This window comes from Phlebotomus papatasi, chromosome 3, assembly GCF_024763615.1.
Source record: "Phlebotomus papatasi isolate M1 chromosome 3, Ppap_2.1, whole genome shotgun sequence".
In the NCBI taxonomy this organism is placed as follows: domain Eukaryota; kingdom Metazoa; phylum Arthropoda; class Insecta; order Diptera; family Psychodidae; genus Phlebotomus; species Phlebotomus papatasi.
Genome location: NC_077224.1, coordinates 80,383,109 through 80,401,030, shown reverse-complemented (window position 1 = coordinate 80,401,030; position 17,922 = coordinate 80,383,109). Strand labels below are relative to the sequence as shown.

The 17,922-nt window shown below is 36.7% G+C and overlaps 4 protein-coding genes across 4 annotated transcripts in view; 3 read left to right on the top strand and 1 right to left on the bottom strand.

The window, feature by feature from the left end:
• The window catches only part of LOC129806012 (sodium channel protein Nach), a 46,701-nt gene that overhangs the window by 20,595 nt on the left and 8,184 nt on the right, over positions 1-17,922 (top strand). The window lies entirely within an intron of this gene.
• Positions 1,107-3,005, bottom strand: LOC129805959 (probable cytochrome P450 28a5). The gene is made up of 4 exons (XM_055854250.1): positions 2,671-3,005; positions 2,466-2,613; positions 2,305-2,403; positions 1,107-2,242 (listed from the first exon to the last, which is right to left on the bottom strand). The coding sequence occupies exons 1-4, from the start codon at positions 2,859-2,861 to the stop codon at positions 1,172-1,174; spliced, it is 1,509 nt and encodes a 502-aa protein (XP_055710225.1). The 5' UTR covers positions 2,862-3,005; the 3' UTR covers positions 1,107-1,171.
• Positions 6,266-8,118, top strand: LOC129805958 (probable cytochrome P450 28d1). The gene is made up of 3 exons (XM_055854249.1): positions 6,266-6,560; positions 6,626-6,872; positions 6,933-8,118. The coding sequence occupies exons 1-3, from the start codon at positions 6,373-6,375 to the stop codon at positions 8,007-8,009; spliced, it is 1,512 nt and encodes a 503-aa protein (XP_055710224.1). The 5' UTR covers positions 6,266-6,372; the 3' UTR covers positions 8,010-8,118.
• LOC129805973 (probable cytochrome P450 28a5) lies at positions 15,035-16,847 on the top strand. Its single transcript, XM_055854263.1, has 3 exons — positions 15,035-15,331; positions 15,404-15,650; positions 15,714-16,847. The coding sequence occupies exons 1-3, from the start codon at positions 15,144-15,146 to the stop codon at positions 16,785-16,787; spliced, it is 1,509 nt and encodes a 502-aa protein (XP_055710238.1). The 5' UTR covers positions 15,035-15,143; the 3' UTR covers positions 16,788-16,847.

Sequence of the window (17,922 nt, the reverse complement as noted above, 5' to 3'; positions counted from 1 at the left end):
TTTGTGTTGTGGACAGAACGCCATCTGATGGAAAATCTGTAAATTAATATTTTTTGGCATTGTAATTTAGGTCCTTCCGGCATTCTGTCTTTTCGTTTTGTGACTTTAATGGCGAGACACGCGTGACGACGACAACTATGGAAATTTGATTATTTTCACGAGTAAGTTGTGAAAATGGTGTAAAATTATGTTATCTATTGAATATAAGAGGATATTTCTTTTCTTTGCGATAGGTTGATTAAATAGAGACAGACGGATTCAATAGATATTAGGTGATATCCAGAACAAGATTAAAGTCTTATTAGGTAAAGACAAAGACGATTTATTTAGTAATTAGGACGACTTTTAATCAATTAACTTATTAGCTCTACTAGATCTACTCGGGAATTAGCCGTGTCTCGCCGGCTGTAAAGACGACGACAAATAAAGCATTTTCAAAAAAATACAGTCCACTCGATTTGACGAAGACTCCAACAGTTTGCACAGCGGATTTCAAGGCTATGTCCTGATGTACCCATAAGATTAGAGTAATGGCCGAAAGAGTAAGGGTCTTGACAAACCTACGGCTTAAGCTAAAAGACGGGTTAATGTAATTATCGTAAAAATAATGATCAGATTACATTTCCATCAGTTTCTGACTAAGCCGTCTCTCGGCTTAAGTCGTAAGTGGTCTAGACCAGAGATGTGCAAGAATCGTTTGAAACCAAACAAACGTCAGATAAAAATTGTACAGTAGACTATCTCAAATTCGGGCATTTGGGACCGAAATGTCACCCGAATTAGAGAGAAATTCGGGCATCAAATTGTTTAAAATACAACGAATTTTGTTCTTCCGCATACTAATATTAAGTTTACATACTCATATTTATGATAAATTTCATGAAACCCTCTTTATAATGCAAAATCTGTAACTGCCGCCCGAATTAAAATGTAGCCCGATCTTAAAAGAACCGAATAAGAGTCTACTGTACGTCAATGGTCAAAACGCTACCTGAACAAACTTATTTTGACGTTTATTCGGTTTCAACGGTTCTTACATACCCCTGGTCTAAGCCATTAGGCTAAACCTCCACCTGCCACAAAGGTAATTAAAATTGAATTACAAATTTTAACTTGAAGTTCGATATATTCATATAGCAATACCAGTACATCACAATGTTTTTAGTCAAGTTTATTTTGCTTTGATCTCATTAAATTGCAACCAAACACCTCCTAGGATAGTTGGGATAATGTCTTTTGGGTTGAGAATAATTTCCTTGGGCGTTTTCTCATCCACTGTGATTTCAAAGCTCTTCACTAGGGATACGATAGCAAGCTTTAGTTGTGTTTGAGCAAATCTCATTCCCAGGCATATCCTTGGACCATCACTGAAGGGGATGTAACAACCCTTCTCCTTGTAAATTTTCGTTCCGCCCTTTTCTGGTGCAAATCTCTCTGGGTTGAAAGTATCTGGGTCTTCATAGTACCTTGAATCCCGATGAATACTGTAGATGGGAATTACAACGTAGTATCCTTCTTCTATGGTCTCCAATTTGGTTCCTCTAACTGGTAACTCGCAGGATTCTGTGCAGGTTTTGCTCATGAAAAAAGCCGGAGGATGCAGGCGAAGGGATTCTGCAACTACTTGTTCAAGATATGGCATTTCATGAACGACATCGAAAGTAATTTCTCCGTGCTTTTTGATCGTTTCTCTAATTTCACTTCTTAGTTTGTCTTGAACATCCTTGTTTTTGGCTAATTCGTAGAGGGTAAAGGACAAGACAATGCTTGAAGTTTCAAATCCATCCAAGAAGAAAGTTATTGCATGAGCAACCATATCGAGTTCAGTAAGTTTCTTTCTTTCTTGAAGTTCAAGGAGGTAGTGAAGGTAGTCTGTCCGGTCAATCTTGTTGTTTTTCCTCAAATCAATAGCATCCTTCATGATACCGACGAAGAAAGTTTCTACAACCTTCTCAACCAAAGATATTTTAAAGAATTTCTTGAAAGCTGGTACGAGTTGAACTAGAAGAAAGTATAACATCAATCTTGGAGAAAAATTTAGGATTCGTTTTCCCATCTCTCGAATTGGAGCATTTCCTCCGGCAAATGATCCAGCATCTACGCCAAAAATGCAACTCGAGACTACGTCCGTTGTGAATTTTGCAGACATTTCTCTGCACTCGATTGCTTGCTTATTCTCCTTTATAATGTACTTCTTCATACGTTCGCATACGTCTTCAATGACTGGATACATGGCTTTAATCTAAGACAAAAGACTTGATTTCAGAATTTTGATTTTTTCTTATCAAAAACCAGCGAACTTACTCTGAGCTGAGTGAAGGCCGGTGTTATCTCAGCTCTTTTATCTTTCCACTCCTGACCTTTAAGTAAGAACGGATTTCTCCCGAAAATAGGATCTACTTTCTGTAAATTCAAACAAAGATTTAAATGGGAGTCATTAAGGAAAGCAAAAAGAAAACCCTGACCTTATCCGTCATATCAGCAAATTCATTATCATGGAAGTTCTTGAATTTATTTACAAGGACATCCTTAGCTACGCTTGCATCGGTCACCATGTACTGCGGTTGACGCATGTTGAAGTAACCAACCAAGGAATACTTGTCCTTAAATTGACTGATTAAAAAAGTAAATATATATCCCAGTCTCAAAGGGAAATTAATTCCAACATACTTATAGATCTTATCCAAATCGTAGAGAAGATGATGTTTTTGAGTCACTGCACCAGGTACATTTCCAACAAAGATACCAGGTTCAGGAAACGGTACTCCTCGTTTTTCCCAATGTTTGTAGTTCCATGTCAGGAAGAAGTAAATGCCACTGGCAATAACAAATAAAATATACAGAAAGAGGAACAACTCCATTTCATAAGAAACTCAATCTTTCACATATCACATCAGAATCTAAAAACCAACTGACCAACGTTCCACTGATCAACACTCACAAACTTTCTCGCGAAGGCCGCACATTTTTAGACTAAATTGATTAATGTCTCAGTCTCAGTTTAATCAGAGTCTCTCATAATCTGCGCAAAATTGATTGGGAAGAATTAGTAAGTAACGTAACGGAAGATATCAAGAGATAACAAGAGTGTCTAGGTGGTAAAAAAATCTGATAGATAAAAAATGCTATGTACAAAAATCTGGAAAAGAAATCGAAGTCGAGAAACTTTATGTAAAGTGTTATAAAAGTACGTTTTTGTTACTGAAATGCCGCTAGATTTAAACTGAAGTTGTACAAATAATTAGATAGATCTAGCTATTTGCAAGCCCTGTAAGCCAAGAAGACTGTAAGACAGATTGAGTAAGAGTAATAAACTGAGAAAAGCTTGAACCCAAGCCGAAAGCTTCGAGGAAACCGATTTCTTCTAATCTGCCCCGGAAGCTATGTTTACCGGATCTTTCTAGATTTGATTTCAAAATGTAAATTTAACACAAAGTTAGTCGCAGATTTTCCGGTGTTCGCCAAAGTATTCGTTCTTTTCAAGCTAAAATACTTCGATTTTTTGCCAGAGCTTTCGACCCTTGGTGTGGGTCTTCTTCAGTGGGTCAATTAAACCCGTTTCACTGTTTAAAATTTTGTCCTTTGTCTGCCTATACTACAATTTGCCTCTTAATCGTTTATTTGGAATTGCGTTATCAATTTTGGAATAAGTTTTTAATTATTTGAAAAGCTTTCTTCATTAGTCGTTTGTTTTTAACTCAAAAAAAATGCAACTCAAACTTATCATTTGAACGTGACAATTGTTTGATTTGAATTGACTTCAATTGTGACCTACAGCCATATTATAGGGTCCTGGTCAAAATCCCGAACGCCAAAATCCCGAATGAACCAAAATCCAGAAAGCCAAAACCTTAATTCTTAAAAATGTCACAGCTACTCCCACGATTGCACCTGCGATTTCTGGAGGCAAAGGGAAATCTTCTGTATCTTAGGAAATTATTCCAAACATTTTCCTCCATATAATTTCATCCCTTTCAGGATTTTGAAAATTCGGGATTTTGGCTTTCGCGATTTTGTCTTTCGGGATTTAGACCTTTTCGGGATTTTGGCTTTCCGGATTTTGGCATTCGAGATTTTGGCTGCCACCGATATTATAAGCTACCTATGCCATCATCGTTATTTATTGGGGTCGAAGGCTTAAGACCTCAAAGAACATTTCAGATCGGTTACCGGATCCGATTTTGAGACGCTCCGAGGCAAAATTATAAATTAGATCCAACTGACTAAGCCAATAGACTAAGCCGTCTCTCGGCTTAAATGGTAAATGTCTCTAGGGTATTACGGTCGGGTAACCTATCGAATATATGACTACAAAGCTAAAGTTACAAACTCAAAAAGTATCTTTGAACTTGGTGATGGATGATAGATTTACAATCAAAGTGTAGGGTAAGTGTGCCAAATTTCGGCATAGTTGCATATAAGCACCGAAGTCCTAAGTTGGAAATGCAATAATTTTAATTCATATTGATATTTTTTGTTACTTCCTTTTCTGGAGGGTTGTGTGGAACCTTGAGAACTAGTTTATCATCTTTGTTTTCTTTAAATCACTTCCTAAAATATTGCAAAATTAATAAAAATATGGGCATTGCTTTGGGTAGTATTCCGGCCACTTTGAGTGAAATTCCGGCCATCTTTTCTCTGGCCACCTTTTGTAACGCAATGGATGGAAAATTTCAAAACGTCAAACGGAACGAGTTTAATATTTAGTTTAATACGTTTATGTGACCCACAAGCCCTGAGATCTCCCGTGTAATTTGTCCTGAAGACCTGAAGAGTAGCATCTCAAATTTATGCGCAGATTCCCGCAGCAATTTGCCCTTCCTGAACTCTTCCAAGGCCTTTTCCACATCATCATTTTCATAGAAGCGATGATTTTTTTTCTTTGGACATTGTAGAACTCAGAAATTGAAAAAAAAAAAAAAACATAAAATGAATAAGAAATTTAGGAAAGCAAAAGATGTTGCCGGAATAGGCAACACTACCTTACCGGAGAGACGCTCACAAAGTATATACTTTTTTACGCGAAATACAGGATCCAGATGGTAAATTTTACCCGAAATTTAAAAATTGATTCATTACTAACATAAACAGAAACAATCGTTAATGAAAACTAATTAATTTTCGTGAAAAACACCGAAGGAAAACCTTTTGCACTTCACCACAAATCAGAAGACTGCTAGAAACACAATCGATCTGTCACATTTTTTGTAAGACTCTTTCCACACTGAGTTTTTACAACGCAATTTAAATTGAAATTATACCTAAAATTTAACTGTCTTTGTGTTAATACATCCTAAAAAGAAAAAATATTCAAAACCAAAATAAATTCACCGACTATTCGAAGATTACATACATAATTTTAATTAATTTATTTGCATGGCCGAAATTACACTCAAAATGGCCGAAATTAGAAGCTGGAAGAAATTTTGCACACTTCCCCTAACTCATCTCTATTTTTAGTGACAAGGATTTCTGGTTTCTCGGATTCGCGATGCAATTCTAGGGTTTCTCGAGTTTCCTGATGCGTTTATCGGACAATTGGTCGGGATTTCTCCTTAATAGAGTTGCCACTTGTTCGTAATAAATAATGTGAATAACAGTGGACCTACGGGACATACAACATAGCCGCAGACTAACACTGACATCCAACAAATTCAGCAACATATGATCGTAAAATTCTAGGAACGTAATGGTCTAATTAATTAAGACAAAAACTGTCTGTTAAAGACTATAAAAACCTATTCAGCTGAATTGAAATAAGTAGGAGAAAGTGCCCATGCTTCGCACAATTCCAAGCTTCGTAATGACTACATTTTTCCTATGTTTCTGAATAAATGTGACTCTACAGTATATTGTAAAGCCTGGAAACTCTCATAGGAATAGGCAAAACATAGGTAAAATTGAGTCACTGCAAAGCTTGGGATCGTACGAAGCATGGCACTGGGCCCTTTCCCATAGTGTGACTCAAGCAATTAAAAAATATAGCAAAAGTATAAGAACTCTAAAGTTTTAACAGTTCAAGCTTGAGAATGGGACAGACCTTAAAGCAAATTTAAATTTAAATCTTTCAAAAATTATCAGTGTCTGTTTTGCAAAGTTAAGAAGGACCATAAACCATCCACATTGAAATTCATCACACGTAAACAAATCAAACCAATAAAATATTGCTTCGTCACTTTATCACTATACTTCGTACTTCTATCTTCAATCGCATATAAAGTTATCTAACAGTCGAATGTGTATTTTTTATCTGGTCGTCAATACACGTTGAAAAAAAGCTCATGTGTTGTGAATGGAAATGTGTTCAGTCTTTTGGGAATATCAGCAGAGAGTGTTGCTGGTTTTCATCTCTGTGAAATTTTGGTGACTAAAATGCTTCATGAAATCTTTTACTTCTTAATTGGACTTGGTGTTATTTTCTACGTATATATGATATGGCATTTTGATTACTGGAAGAAGAGACATGTACCTGCACCTCAACCTCGTTTCCTCCTTGGCAATTTGCCCGGTGCTGTGACGCAAAGGCGTCATCTATCTTACGATGTTGATGATATCTACAGGTATGTTGAAAATATTTAGCTTCGAGAGATTAAGAAGTGATTAATAATTTCTCACCTTTGTGCAGAGAATACAAAGCTCAACATGGCTTTGTGGGCATTATCAACATGAGACAACCGAATATTGTAATAATTCATCCTGACTTGGTGAAGCAAGTCCTAGTAAGGAATTTTTCTTCTTTTGCGGACAATTCATTTGCCGATTTTACCGATAAACATGCTGATCCGATTATTGGAAGAAATCCATTTATCCTAAAGGGGGACGAATGGAGAGAAAAACGTGGAGAAATTACTCCTGCGTTTACAGTATCACGAGTAAGCTTAGGCTTGATTTGAAGTAAATTGAAGTAAGACTAACGAGGTTTTCAAATTCAGATTCAAACTATGTATCCCGTCATTGATCATGTCTGCAAGAGGATGATTAAGTACCTCAGACATGCCAATCAACAAGGACCAAATGGATTTGAAGCAAAAGAATTGGCTGCGAAATACAACACTGACGTAGTATCCAGTTGTATTTTCGGTCTAGACGGAGGATCCTTCAACGGAGGCCGAGCTGTAATTCGGGAAATGGGCAAAGCGCTCTTTACACCAAATTGGAGACTTATTGCCTACATCGTAGTGGCTCAAATTTTTCCTTTCCTAAGGAAGATCTATAAGATCGCATTTGTTCCAAAGCATGTAGAACTCTTCTTTGTGGATATCATGAAGGACGCTGTTGCATTCAGACGTCAAACAAACGTTGAGCGTTTTGACTACCTACACTACCTTCTAGAGCTTCAGGATAAGAAGAATCTAAATGAATTGGATATGGTAGCACATGCCATAACCTTCTTCCTCAATGGCTTTGAAACCTCTAGCATTGCCATATCATACACACTCTATGAACTTGCCCAAAATAAGCAAGTTCAAGATAAGCTTCGAAGGGAGATAAGAGAAACGACAGATAAACACAGCGAATTGAGCTATGATGTTCTCTCTAAAATGCCATACCTCGACCAAGTCTTCAATGAGGCTCTAAGAATACATCCACCCTTTGCTTTTTTGTGCAAAACCTGTACAGAATCCACAGAATTTAGACTAAGAGTTGGAGAGTATCGTACAGTTGAGAAAGATATGCAAGTCATCGTTCCCATCTACAGTTTACATCACGATCCAGAATACTACACCGATCCTAATAAGTTTATACCAGAGAGATTCAATCCGGAACATGGAGGTGTTAAGGCTTATCGGGATAAGGGTGTACTGATACCTTTCGGAGATGGACCAAGGGTTTGCTTAGGAGAAAAATTTGCAATGGCTCAAGTAAAAGCAGCAATTGTATCACTTGTGAAGACTTTTGAAATAACTGTTAACCCTAGGACAAGGACTCATCTAATAAGTGATCCTAAGCAATTTCTAACATATCCCATTGGCGGAATATGGTTAGATTTTAAGACAATTTCGCAATGAATATTTATAGTGTTAAGATTAGAACTTTATAAATTATAATTAAACATGTATTTCTTAAGAACAAGACGTTTAGATCTACAATTAAAACCTTTGAATTAGGAAAAAAAAATCATTTTCTCTACTCTTAGATGCGTGACTACGCCTTCTGTACGTCTCTTAAGTATGGGTACGAACAGAGTATTCAGATTTGTGAAGAGTTTTAAAATCTGGGGTGGAATGATAATTTTTCGACATTAACGAATCGATAGTATCGATAAATCTATATCTGTCAGATTAAGTGAATGTCGACTTTTTACGCATTGTTGGGCCATTCATTGTGAGATTCTTAAAAGAATGCGACTGTTGATAAATATCTATATCAGCTACAGGAAGTACAGCTATCATTTAAATTTTTCATAATCGACAGTCGATAGTATCGAAAATAAGTTATCATGTCACCCCTGAACTCTGAACCTGATGGGAGTTCTTTGTAAAACTCTTACTAAAGAACTAGAATTACCGAAAATTACTACTTACTCAATCGGCGATACAACCAATTACTGGTTTTGGCCTAACTCATCACATTCCACATCTGTAATAAGCTGGTGTCCTGGTCCACGGCGTTGCTCCATCGGAGGCTGGGTCGGCCTTGTTTCCTCGAAGCATAGAGTCCATCCCTGAAGACTTTCCATACTTGGTCGACCTATCCTTACGGACCTGATGCTACACACCGGACCCTATTTGGTCGTATTTTCTTAACGGCAGTTACCTCTCTGTAGCGCTTATGCACTTCATAGGATCCATGTTGTATAGGCTCCGGAATCGTCCCTCCTCAAATACAGGACTAAAGATCCGTCGTAGAATCCTCCTTTCAAACGCGGCTAAGAGTTCACAATTGTGTTTTCTGAGGACCTACGCCTCAGATGAATACGTGAAAACTTGCGGAACCATAGCCCTATGCAGTAGTAGCTGAGTCTTTATGCCCAAGGTTCTAGATCGGTTACAGAAAATTACTAAGATGGGAATCCAACGTAAGATCAATATTTACGAAAGGCCTTTTATGAACGCAAATGAATTCTCTCTTGATCTTCTAGGTTCCAACGTTCCAATCCATTCTGAGAGAAAATCAGAGATATTATTGGTTCTGATGTACATGATGTACGTGTTTTAAGTTTCATATGAAACACGACGAGATACCAAAATCCTTGACATCTGAGAACCAATGGGTAAGTATTGTAGGCCGTACTGTCTAGGCTAGTCTCTTTTCTTACAAAGCAAAGTTCTCTTTTTTGTATTCTCCTTTTTAGCTTCATTCTCTTCTCCCCCAATGCATTCTTGGTTATTCCGTTTGTATCTACATTCAGATGTCCATCTGGATCAATTATGCTGCTCTTTCCAGCTTTCCTGGTTAGTTTTAGGAGTGTTAAGATAGACACTTTTCATTAGTACTGCTGCAACCTAAACAGATTGTCTTATATCGTCCCTCCCGTTAAGATGCTCTGTTCTTGCTACTTGGTCAATTCAGAAACATAGAGACTTTTTCCAAAACCTGTTTAGTCTACCTGACTCTAAAGCGTCCTTCAGACTAAGGATTTACTTAGACTTCATTTCCATCATTTTGCACTAAGCCGCCTCTCGGCTTAAGTCATAAGTATGTCGAGGGCTTCAGACATAAGGGCCTTGACAGACCTGAGGTTTAGACGAGAAACGACTTTGCATAATTATATTTGAAATAATGGTTAAACTTCATTTCCATCATTTTCCACTTAAGTCGTCTTTCGGCTTAAGTCGTAAGTGCGTCTAGGGAAATTCCTTGACAACATTTATCATTTTGAATTGTTTATTGTTCATCTTAAGATTTTGTATGCGATCCCCGATAATCTAGTTCAATCATGCAGTTGAATTATTATTTCAATTAAGAAATGTTAAGTAGATCCTTAAAGACCTTAGAGACCCCGAAATCGTTCTATTTTAGCAACAAGTTAATACACTCAGAGAAATCCGAAAATGTTAAAATAACATTCCGGAAATGTTTATTTTACCTTGTATTATTGATCCGAAATCGGTGTAATTATTATGATTTTTAGGTGTATTAGGGGTTAAAGTTACCCTTATTCATGTTATTTTTACCCTTAAAAAGGTGTAAAATTAACATTAAAAAATGTTGATATATTATATTTTTACACCTAAATAGTGTTAAAATTATGAGGAAAAAAGTTAATCGCACCTTCTTTTTTTTCTCAGTGTATACACATCTATCCCTCGTCAAATCTTTTGTTTTATTTGCCAATTTCTCTAGTATGACAACAAGTCAAAGAAAATTTAAAGAAATTAATCTGGAGTCAGTGTTGTGAATAGTTAATGCCGAGGCGCTAAGGCCCACGACCTGTTATACCTTTACTCACACACATTTTTTCCGTATTTATTTTGATGGGTATATAGAAACCAACCAACGCGGCCTGAGAGAGATTCCGAAATGTGGTCAAATTGATGAAGTCACTTCTTATAGCATACATTATGTATGTACATAACGAGTTGTTTTGGTATTGAGATTAGAACTATATAATAAACTCGCACAGAATATGTGCCAGTAGTACTCCGCGGGAAGTACTTCCAGAAGGTAACTCCTAATAAAATCTTGACGAAATTAATAAAAATTATTAAGCGTATAGTTGTGTAAAATTACAGAATGTACTATCAGTGATTTTCAATATATACCGAAAAGTATTTAAGAAGCGGTAGCCACGGTACTAAAATCGAGTGGATTTACAAAACTCAATCAATTCAGTGTTTTTGTTTTGACCAGTAAGAAATGATAGAATTAATTGTGTATATTGTCGGCGGATTGATCGTTGCTGGATATGTGTACTTGACCTGGCACCACGATCACTGGAAAAAAAGGAAAATTCCAGGACCTTCCCCACGATTCTTATTAGGGAACTTGCCTAGTGCTTTAACCCAAAAACGGAACTTGACTTATGAAGTCGATGACCTTTACAGGTATTTACGAATGAATATATTTTAGAAAGAGTGAAATTATTTTTTAAACCATTGTATATATGGCAGAGAGTATAAGGATCGTCATGGACTGATCGGATTCTTCAATATGAGATCCCCTTCACTCATGGTTCTCCATCCTGACGTTGCAAAGGAGGTTCTTATTAGGAACTTTAAATCCTTTTCGGAAAATCAATTCACAGATATGATTGACAAAGAGGTTGATCCTATACTTGCTAGGAACCCTTTCATGCTGAGAGGAAACGAATGGAAAGAAAAACGTGCAGAAATAACACCGGCTTTCACAACGTCACGAGTAAGTCCGCGCAATTTCATAACATTACAGAATAAGGATAATACTGATAGATTTATTTCGCTTTAGATAAAAACCATGTATCCGATTGTCGATGATGTATGTGCCAATATGAAGAAATACTTAATAAAAGAGATTGAGAAGAAGCCAACAAATGGATTTGAAGTGAAGGAACTGAGTTCCATGTATACAACTGACGTGGTATCCAATTGTATCTTCGGCGTCGATGCTGGATCCTTTACGGGAGGCGATGCCATGATAAGGACGATGGGAAAGAAACTTTTCACACCAGATTGGAGAATTATCCTGTATTTCATTGTCTTCCAACTTTTCCCTATCGTCCATAAAGTATACAAAATGCCTTTTGTACCTAAGAGAGTAGAACAATTCTTCGTCAATCTCATGAAGGATGCAATTGCTCTCCGAAGAGAAAAAAATATCAACCGTTTTGACTATCTTCATTATCTCTTGGAACTTAATGAGAAAAAGAATCTAAATGAACTGGATATGGTAGCCCATGCAATTACATTCCTTCTTGATGGATTTGAAACTTCTAGTATCGCACTGGCATTTGCTCTTTACGAACTTGCGCGGCATAAATCCGCTCAAGAGAAACTGAGAAAGGAAATTCGAGAAACCTTGTCCAAGCATGGAACGATCACACATGATGTCGTTTCGGAAATGCCTTATCTGGATCAGGTTCTGAACGAGAGCCTACGCCTTTTCCCACCGGCTTCCTTCATGGGAAAGGTCTGCACTGAAAAAACTGAAGTGAAAGTCAAAGAAGGTGACTACCACACAATTGAAGTTGATGATAACGTACTCGTCCCCGTATACAGCTTCCATCGGGATCCAGAATTCTACGAAAATCCTGATGAATTCAATCCAGAAAGATTCAATCCTGAAAACGGAGGGATTAAGAACTTTCGTGAAAAGGGCGTATTCTTAGCTTTTGGAGATGGACCTAGGATTTGCCTAGGACAGAGATTTGCTCAAGCTCAAGTAAAAGCTGCCCTTGTGTCTCTTATTCACAACTTCGAAATCGATGTTAATTCAAAAACACAGGAACCTATTATGCTGGATCCTAAAGAATTCTTGGCATACGCAAAAGGTGGATTATGGTTAGACTTTAAGGAGATATAATTCATATGTATTAACCATTTTTTGATAATTGTACTTAATTTTTTTTCTTTAAAATTATAATAAACGAAAGGGTCGTGAAGTTCTGAAGGTCAGCTTTCCCTACTAGGGTCTTTGTTCAAGTTATTCAATAACACCTTCTACCACGAAAATACCTGTACTTACCTTTTACGTAGGACATCAATCTGGTCTTAACATCTCATGAAACTTATTTAATTGTGGGTCTAGTGATTGGTACCGTTGACTTAACAGAGTCTTCGTCAGGACGAGTTTTCTCCTTCCGGCTCCTCTAAATTCAACAGTCCTACTACAATATAGATAGATAGATACTTTTATTTCCAATCTGTAACTTGGTTGCGTCTGCCACCGACTTACCAATACCGGCCTCACCAGGTAAACGGTAGAAACCCTGGATCATAGTCCGTTTATGTCACTCATACAATCACTGAGAAAAAAAAGAGTGCGATTAACTATTTTTCCTCGTAACTTTGACACTTTTTAGGTGTAAAAATATATAAACATTTTTTATGTTAATTTTACACCTTTTTAAGGGTAAAATTAACATGTAAAAGGGTTAATTTAACCCCTAATACACCTAAAAAGGGTAATATTTACACCGATTTCGGATCAATAATGCAGGGTGAAATAAACATTTCCGGAATGTTATTTTAACTTTTTCGGATTTCTCTCAGTGAAGGATTACTACTTGGTGGCGTTCACTCATGTTAAGATTTTTTATGTACCGTAAATGCGGGTGACTGCCCCCTACTGTTCGTAAGCTTTTCTTTAATTTTATCACTTAAGGAAGGTTTTACAGATCCGATCTACCATGTCTGATCGATGAGAACCATTCTTATATATCAGAATTAAAGAAAAGTTTACGAACAGTACAACAAGAAGGGTGCAAAGTTATCCTTACCTACGGTAAGCTTCGAAAAGCCAATGGCCTATGCTGAGAAATGACTACAGTAGAGTCTCCTAAATTCGAACGCTCGGGGGGTATTTTTGACATTTCTCACCTCCCAAATTCGAAAGATTTTTTCAAAACTAACGAAATTTGTGTGAGATTAAATTGAACTTTGAATCAAATTCCCGTACTTTCTCGCAAGTCTTATAGTGGTAACATACTTCCTTTTCATTTTACACGACCATAATGTATGTATAAATTCAGGAAAAAGCACATAAATATGATTTTCATTCACCAAGAATACGAACTTTCTAACATAACCTCACAATTGACATTTTGAATCCAAATGGCGTTCGAATTTGAGAGATTCAGATTTGAGAGACTCTACTGTAATTGGAAAATTGATATGTAATATAGTTTAATCGTTATTTAATTTCTGGTAAGCGAAACCGACGGTGAGACTTCTCTTCTGCTGTTTCAGGACAAAATTGTCCTTCCGGTGAGCATCGGTGAGGTGGTTTAATCCAAAATTAAACACTCAAGGTTCCAGGGCTTTCGACTCTATATCGTGTTTTCTTCAGTGGTTCTTGGTTAGTCTATTATCTTGGATATTATCACTATTTTTGTCTAAATTTACACTGATCAGATTGGAAACAACAGTTGGGACCTCTAGAATTAGGATCATTACAATTTTCTCTATTCAAGTACCAAGCCATTTTGCAGAGAAAAAAACCGAAAAATTGTTAGTGATAATTTTTGTGATTTGTTCATTAATGTAAGATACTTATGTCCGAAAATTGTTGATAATTAATTGTAATGATCCTAATTCTAGAGCTCGCAACTGTTATTTCCAATCTAATCACTGTAAATTTAGACAAAAATAGTGACAATATCCAAGATAATAGACAAACCAAGAAGTAAATTGAAAAAAACGATCTTGTAGAAGACAAATTTAAAATTGAAAAATTCGTTAAATTTTAAAATAAAAACTCCTTTAAACAGCCGCTGAAGAAGACACGATATAGTGTCGAAAGCCCTGGAACCTTGAGTGTTTAATTTTGGATTAAACCACCTCACCGACGCTCACCGGAAGGGAAATTTTGTCCTAAAACAGCAGAAGAGTAATCGTTATTTAGAATAATAAATTACGTTAATTTACCCTTCAGCTCATCCTCAGGTGTGTACAAACCTTAAGACACCGAAATCGTACTATTGCCCCTGTTAATGGTATCTTTAGAGGTACTTATATGTCAGTATACCTTTCCGTCTGACATCAAGTCTTTCGTTTTATTGGTTCAGTTTTACAATATGAGAAAACAATCAAAAGAAATTTAATTAATGTGTGTTGATACTATGAATGAATAATTTCGAAGTGCTAAGACCCAGGTGCTCTTGTATCTTTCCTCACATTACTTTTTCTTCTTCTGTATTTGTTTTGTTGATGTAGAGATCAACGAAGATGGTCTTTAAGTGATTTCAAGATGTGGCCAAATTGATGAAGTCACTTCTATAATATTGTGCATGTATATAATGAGTTCGTTTGATATTGATTCTGGAATTATGTTACATACACTTGGAAAGAATAATAGATCTCCAGTTTTCTAAAAAAAGAATTCTAATAAATTCGCGACCAAATTTGCGAAAATATTATGTATATATGTACCCATAGAGATTACAGAATACGTTATCAGTGATTTTTAGTATATAGGAAAGTATTTAAGACGCGGTGGTCACGGTACTAACTCAGTGGTTTCGCGAAATTTGATCAATTCAGTGTTTTTGTTTTGACCAGTAAAAGATGATTCAAATAATTGTGTGTATTATCGGCGGATTGATCGTTGCTGGATATGTGTACTTGACCTGGCACCACGATCACTGGAAGAAGAGAAGAATTCCTGGACCTTCCGCACGATTCTTATTAGGGAACTTGCCCAGTGTTGTAACCCAAAAACGGAACATGACTTATGAAATCGATGATCTCTATAGGTAAATTAATGAATAATAAATTTTGCAAAGTTGTGAAATTAATTTATTATCGACCGTTGATAAATTTGGCAGAGAATTCAAGGATCGCCATGGACTGATTGGGTATTTCAGTATGAGATCCCCTTCACTTATGGTTCTACAGCCAGATCTTGCAAAGGATATTCTTATCAAGAACTTCAAATCCTTTTCGGAAAATCAATTCTCAGATATGATTGACAAAAATGTTGATCCGATTTTTGGAAGGAATCCTTTCATGCTGAAAGGAAACGAATGGAAAGAAAAACGTGCAGAAATAACACCGGCTTTCACAACGTCGCGGGTAAGTCCGCGCAATTTCGTAACATTAAAGAATAAGATAACTGATGGATTTATTTCGCTTTAGATAAAAACCATGTATCCGATTGTCGATGATGTGTGTGCCAATATGAAGAAATACCTCATAAAAGAGATTGAGAAGAACCCAACAAATGGATTCGAAGTGAAGGAACTAAGTGCTATGTACACAACCGACGTAGTATCCAATTGTATCTTCGGCGTCGATGCTGGATCCTTTACGGGAGGCGATGCCACGATTAGGAAGATGGGTAAAGAACTTTTCACACCAAATTGGAAAATTATGGTTTATTTCCTTGCTTTGGAACTATTCCCATTCATCTATAATGTATATCAAATGCCTTTTGTACCTAAGAGAGTAGAACAATTCTTTGTCAATCTCATGAAGGATGCAATTGCTCTCCGAAGAGAAAAAAATATCAACCGTTTTGACTATCTCCATTATCTCCTGGAACTTAATGAGAAAAAGAACCTCAATGAACTGGATATGGTAGCCCATGCAGTTACGTTCTTTATTGATGGGTTTGAAACATCCAGCATCGCACTGGCATTCACACTTTACGAACTTGCACGGCATAAATCCGCTCAAGAGAAACTGAGAAAGGAAATTCGAGAAACCTTGTCCAAGCATGGAACGATCACACATGATGTCGTTTCGGAAATGCCTTATCTGGATCAGGTTCTGAACGAGAGCCTACGTCTTTTCCCACCGGCTGCTTTCATGGGAAAGGTCTGCACTGAAAAAACTGAAGTGAAAGTCAAAGAAGGTGACTATCACACAATTGATGTTGGTGATGAAGTTCTAATCCCCGCATACAGCTTCCATCGGGACCCAGAATTCTACGAAAATCCTGATGAGTTCAATCCAGAAAGATTTAATCCTGAAAACGGAGGGATTAAGAACTTTCGTGAAAAGGGTGTGTTCCTACCTTTCGGAGATGGACCTAGGATTTGCCTAGGTCAGAGATTTGCTCAGGCTCAAGTCAAAGCAGCGCTTGTGTCTCTAATTCAAAATTTCGAAGTCGATGTTAATTCGAAAACACAGGAACCTATCGTGTTGGATCCTAAAGAATTCTTGGCATATGCAAAAGGTGGACTATGGTTAGACTTTCAGGAAATCTAACCCGTATTTGTAATCCAGTCTTTTGAAAATTGTACTTAATTGTTATCTTGAAAATAATAAACATATATGAAAAAAATACTAAATAAATATACTAAATACTAAATATAAAAAAAACTACGCATATTTATGATAAAAAATTTTCCCTAAAAATATGCAATTTAATATTTAATGAGAAATTCTGTATCTGAATGTTATACCCAAGAAGTGGCATGATTATTAAGTAAAGCGTGTCTCCCATATTTAAATACCGGAAGACAAATGACTCTCATTAAAAAACTATAGTACAACTATAGTACATTTGCTTCTGCTTGTCCGTGCGATGGGGAGCAGCTTGAGCTTTGTACGTTATCAATCCGTTATTCTCTTTGATTCTCTGCACTAAGCTCTTGGAGATACCTAGTTTTTTGCCCACATCTCTGACTGAAAGGCAAGGTTGCTTCTGGAAAAGCGCCAACACTCTTCTCCATCCTCTTGTCTACAGCTCCAGGTTTTCTGCCACATCCTGTCTTGAACAACAGTCCTGAGTTTCTTGAAGCGTAATATAACCCTTCGCACCGTGAATGGACACTTTCCGGTGAACCTTCCGATTTTAGCATAGCTCGCTTTTGGATTCTTTAGGTACGTGTCCACGATCAATTTGCGCAGGTTCTCCATTTTTATCACTTTTTTCAGCCAAAACACAACCTTTTTCAATATTTTTTTCAGAAATGAAAAGCTGACGAAATTCTCTTGAAACTTCAAAAAAAAAATTATAACAAAACTCAATTCCTATTATGACTAACTTCATGTCGAAAACTTGGATTTAAATCCAGGACACGCTTTAAACTAATGATCCTTAAAGGATGAAACTATCTTAAAGCATATTTGGATTATATATCTGCTTGATGAGACGGATAATTTCTAATTTGGATCAATTTATAGTGCATCTAAGCCTAAACTTTATCTTTGTGCCGGATCGCGATATCTTCGAATACTGTATCTGACGCAGTTGTATATTCTCTTCAGTTTCTTCCGGTGTTCGTCAGAGGATTGCCTTCTTCTCAAATCAAAGACTAAAAGTTTTTCTCCAAAGCTTTCAACCCTCAGTATGGGTCTTCCTCAGTGGTCTGAGAATGATTTCTTTATTTTAGATAAA

Excerpts from the sequence above, each read along its gene's own strand:
- LOC129805959 (XM_055854250.1), bottom strand. The coding sequence starts at position 2,861 with ATGGAGTTGTTCCTCTTTCTGTATATTTTATTTGTTATTGCCAGTGGC. Across the intron at positions 2,614-2,670 it reads GATTTGGATAAGATCTATAA|TCAATTTAAGGACAAGTATT; the intron begins GTATGTTGGAAT and ends TTTTTTAATCAG. Across the intron at positions 2,404-2,465 it reads TTGCTGATATGACGGATAAG|AAAGTAGATCCTATTTTCGG; the intron begins GTCAGGGTTTTC and ends TTGAATTTACAG.
- LOC129805958 (XM_055854249.1), top strand. The coding sequence starts at position 6,373 with ATGCTTCATGAAATCTTTTACTTCTTAATTGGACTTGGTGTTATTTTC. Across the intron at positions 6,561-6,625 it reads GATGTTGATGATATCTACAG|AGAATACAAAGCTCAACATG; the intron begins GTATGTTGAAAA and ends ACCTTTGTGCAG. Across the intron at positions 6,873-6,932 it reads CTGCGTTTACAGTATCACGA|ATTCAAACTATGTATCCCGT; the intron begins GTAAGCTTAGGC and ends TTTCAAATTCAG.
- LOC129805973 (XM_055854263.1), top strand. The coding sequence starts at position 15,144 with ATGATTCAAATAATTGTGTGTATTATCGGCGGATTGATCGTTGCTGGA. Across the intron at positions 15,332-15,403 it reads GAAATCGATGATCTCTATAG|AGAATTCAAGGATCGCCATG; the intron begins GTAAATTAATGA and ends TAAATTTGGCAG. Across the intron at positions 15,651-15,713 it reads CGGCTTTCACAACGTCGCGG|ATAAAAACCATGTATCCGAT; the intron begins GTAAGTCCGCGC and ends ATTTCGCTTTAG.